General features: G+C 42.5%; 1 protein-coding gene across 1 annotated transcript; it reads right to left on the minus strand.

The window, feature by feature from the left end:
* Positions 1 to 2,828: 2,828 nt before the first annotated feature.
* NPY2R (neuropeptide Y receptor Y2) lies at positions 2,829 to 3,986 on the minus strand. The gene has a single exon (XM_009864878.1). It carries the CDS (start codon positions 3,984 to 3,986, stop codon positions 2,829 to 2,831), a length of 1,158 nt encoding a protein of 385 aa, XP_009863180.1.
* Positions 3,987 to 4,206: the final 220 nt, after the last annotated feature.

The raw sequence follows: 4,206 nt of genomic DNA on the forward strand, positions 1-4,206 counted from the left end.
AAGACCCCTCAGGTGAGGCTGAGGTGTGCTGGCTAGGTCATTCTGCTGAGAACTGGTGTGTTGGTTCAAATTCTTGCCCTGAATCAGTGAATTCTTCAAAGAGGGTTGCTACTGGTGTTCTTTGGCTATGTATAAAACTTGTACCTATTAAATGAGAAAATCATATATGGCTTTAAAAAAAAAATAATTAAAGCACTAATAGGTGCATGAGGGAATCTGGTTTCTATTACAGGCAAAGCAGAGGCTCTCCTGCAGACTCCTCAGTACAGTGGTTCGAGCCTGCTTACAGGTTCACCTTCCCTTGGGGGAAAATGGGGATAAACCTTGAGTTTCCACATCCTTCTGACAGCTGGGATTTGGCATAACTCTGAGGCATGTTGCTACCTCATTGCTTTCAGTGAGAAAACACCTAATTTTCCTACAACACAAAGGAGTACTAAAGCGTGTAGATGTGTTTGTGCAGGAGCCAATTTTCAACTAAGCCATACAACACACTCCCCCTCTTCCACATCCCATCCTTTAGCGCCAGTGGGAAAATCCACACCTGTGGTGGGACACAGTGCAAAAGTCTGTGACCATAAAGCAGGGACTGACCCAGGCACCACCTCCACATGGCAGAGGGGAAAGCAAAACAATAAATCAGTGCATCAGCTTTGGCTCAACATGATGGCTGCAGAAAAAGCTTAGGAAGCAGTAAAAGAAAGGCGCCATGAAACAGACTGAAAGATACTTTGTAATTAATCACTTTTATACAGGATGATGTAAAGTAGACTTAAAATTACAGAGTATTAGCCCAGCAATAGTAGATTTAGCATGTGCTGTCATGGTCACTTCAAAACTGTCTATATACCACACTCTAACAGGCTTATAAGAGTTGAAACAGAACTTTTAAACCATTTGCTTTTTAAATAAAGGAGGCTATTTGTGGCAATAGTACTTTTGATGAAGGGTTCAGAGTCAACTGTAACTGATACATATGACTGATGTGCATAATAATTGCACACTTCTTCTGTAATCCTTCCTCACCCATAACAGTTCTGAGCTTACATTTCGGATATTATTAATACTCAGACAAAAATAACTTGTGGACAATATCATGTTCTCAACATGGTTGAGAATTAATCTATTTTTGTAAAACTGTTTGAGAATGATGGATACTTTTTCCTGCTTCAGTAAACACTAGCTAATTCTCTAGACCTCCCTTCTCTGTTCATCAAAATCCAAGTCCAAATGATTTAATGGATATTTAAAAGATGGTGACAAATACTGCAAACACAAAGATTATTTTCTCCACTTGATAAAGATCTGATGCCATTCATTACATTGCTAGCAATTCAGTACGGGAGTTTTGCTGGATTTTAGTCTGTAAGAGAGAAGACGATTAGTTAAGGGACAACCGAAAATGGAGACAGAAAAAGAAATGAGACAGCTGAAATGTAGCTGTGGAAAGAGATTCCAGGTGAAAGTATCACACTTATTTTTGTGCTAGATAAGCAACAGGGCAGCTTGGAATAAATACGAATTGAAATTTTCTTCATCTCTTTAATGAGTTCAAAGAGGCTAAACAAAGACATAAAAGAGCTGAACATTGCTGCGTACAACACAGTAAACAGATTAAACTTTCATTCCTGAGCAAAAAAAAGAATTTAACTACTATTAACTACAGCATGCAGAATAACTGATAAGTTGTCACATATATGTAGCATACTGTTACTAGTTTACAATCATTCAGATGCTCTTAATTTTTACAAAGGCTAAAGATGGGAAAAGCTCCAAGATGAGTGTGTGACATAAAACTGCAATAAGAAAAAGCACATTACCATCGAGCAGCCCTTCCAGAGGATGAAAATTATCTGCTCTTTTATTATCCAAGGAGAAAGCAGCAACAATTCAAAGCCTGTGGAGTTAATAATACATTAGACATTTAAGCAGGTCTTGAAAATTAAAATATTGGTGGTTTATGAAGTGCTCACAGAAGACCTGAGCCTGCAACCTCTGCCCTCAAATGCCACTTCTCAGCACTGCGTTTGTGAGCTGTTCCCAGAGCAGCATGAAAGGTAGGGATCTGCAGGGAATGACTGATCAGGTCACAGGCTCATGATTTTCTCACCAGCATAAGCACAGCCAATTCTTAAGGAATGACTTATTACCCCATTTGATTGACTAAAACTCATATTATGTAGAAACTTGACCTTCCTTCATTTTGCATCTGTGGTTTGGGTGATTTATTTTTGTGTGGATTTTTGCTTATATTTTCTTTTTTCCCTTAATCCTTTTCAAATGCTCTGTACTTCAGTACAAGTCAAGAAAACAGTAACATACTTCTCTTCTTAATTCCCTTATCTTTGTAAAAGATGCCTGTGGGAGAGAAGGGGTCTGAAAAGTTTGAGCTTTAACCAGCACAGGCCATTCCCCCTAGACAGTCTTCATTCTCCTGCCAGACTCCTGCTCTTCCTGATCTTAATATCCAGTATAAAAATTACCTGCTTCCAACATCAATATTCTTGTGCTACAAATTATCTGTTTGCCTTTCTGTATCAAAACCACCAAATTCTGCTTTTGTCATTTAGATTTGTCAGAAAGTGATGGGAGGGATGGGAGCGTCTTTTACCCTGTTAGAGACAGCCATAAACAAAGTCTCTCCCTTTTATTTCCTTGCAGTTGTATAGTTACATACTTTTGATGCCAATCAACTCCTCTCAAATCATACCACCTGCCTTGACTTCCCTGCTACTTATGAGTAAAACTATGCATTAAAAATGCATGTGCCAAAATGGATTCATCCCTTTGTCCACAACATACTCGTTTCTCCTTTAAAGTCAGACACCTTAGACATTGGTAGGTTGTGTGAAAGAGTCTCCAGGGAATTGAATCTTCTTTGCTTCTAGTTTCTTCCTGGCTTTGAAAGCTGATGATACCTCAGGGTGGATGGAGTCCAGCCGCTGTTCGCACTGGAAGGCCGTGAGGAAGGCCATCCTGTAGTTGTTATTCATCCAGCCATAGAGAAGGGGGTTAGCGAATGTTGAGCACATGGCAATGACATGAAACACTGTGTAGATCAGTTTGTACTCTTTCAGGTCTAACACCTGACTGTCAATGTCACTGACTAGCTGGAAGGTGTGAAACGGCAGCCAGCTGACAGCGAAAACCACAACCACGCACACCAACATCTTGGTGGTCTTCCGTCGCCGTTGGTGGTAGTGGTCATTCCCCGCCCCAGGACTAACATGGTTCTTGAGCTTGGTCCAAATTCGGGCGTAGGCATAGGAGATGACTGCCAGAGGCAGCACGTACTGGATCAGCAGCATGGAGATGCTGTAGATGGTGCCGTAGTTGAGCTGCCCCTCCCCTGGCCACTTCTCAGAGCAGACCACAATCTTGAAGTCAGGAATGATCTCGATCAGCGAGTACTCACGGAAGATGGCCAGAGGACTTGCCAGCAGGGCACTGACTGCCCAGGCAACTCCTATAATCAGGAAGCTGATCCGCTTGGAGATTTTGCTTTCCAAGTGGTAGACGATGCAGCGATGCCGATCCAAAGCAATCACAGTCAAAGTAACGGTAGACACGTGCACAGCAAGAGCCTGGGCATAAGGCACCAGGTGGCACAAGACCGGGCCCAGTTTCCACTCACCCAACAGCGTGTAAACCAAAGTGAAGGGTAGGCACAGCGTATTGACCAGCAGGTCAGCCACAGCCAGGTTGGCAATGAAGAAGTTAGTCACTGTGCGCATGCTTTTGAACTTGATGATCACATGGATCACGAGAGAGTTTCCAATCACCCCCAGCAGGATGATGGAGCAGTAAGCAAAGATGAGGATTATCTGCACTTCGACGAGCGTTGTGCTGTCCTTCAGTTCTGGTTTAGGGTCCAGAGCCAATTCATTGAGCGGTGTGGTGTATCTCGGCAAGTACAGCTTGGTGAACAGCTCCATCTTCATGTCATCTGTCTGGTTTTCTTCACCTACTGCTTCCAGGGGCCCCATCCTTGCAGCAGCTTCGTCCGAGCAACAGATCTGTCCCTGAAAATAAAAGCAGTACAAGAACATGTGGAGAAATTAGTCTGTGGTGCCTAAGACAAGAAGTAAGAAGCTGAAGCTACAGCTCTTTCCTCCTTTAACTCATGTTCTACACCGTAGGACTGAGAGAAGATCTGTCTTAATATATGTAAATTCTGTTGCCCTTACATTTGAAGCCCGATCCCGT

Source organism: Apaloderma vittatum, unplaced genomic scaffold, assembly GCF_000703405.1.
Source record: "Apaloderma vittatum isolate BGI_N311 unplaced genomic scaffold, ASM70340v1 scaffold5532, whole genome shotgun sequence".
Classification (NCBI taxonomy): Eukaryota; Metazoa; Chordata; class Aves; order Trogoniformes; family Trogonidae; genus Apaloderma; species Apaloderma vittatum.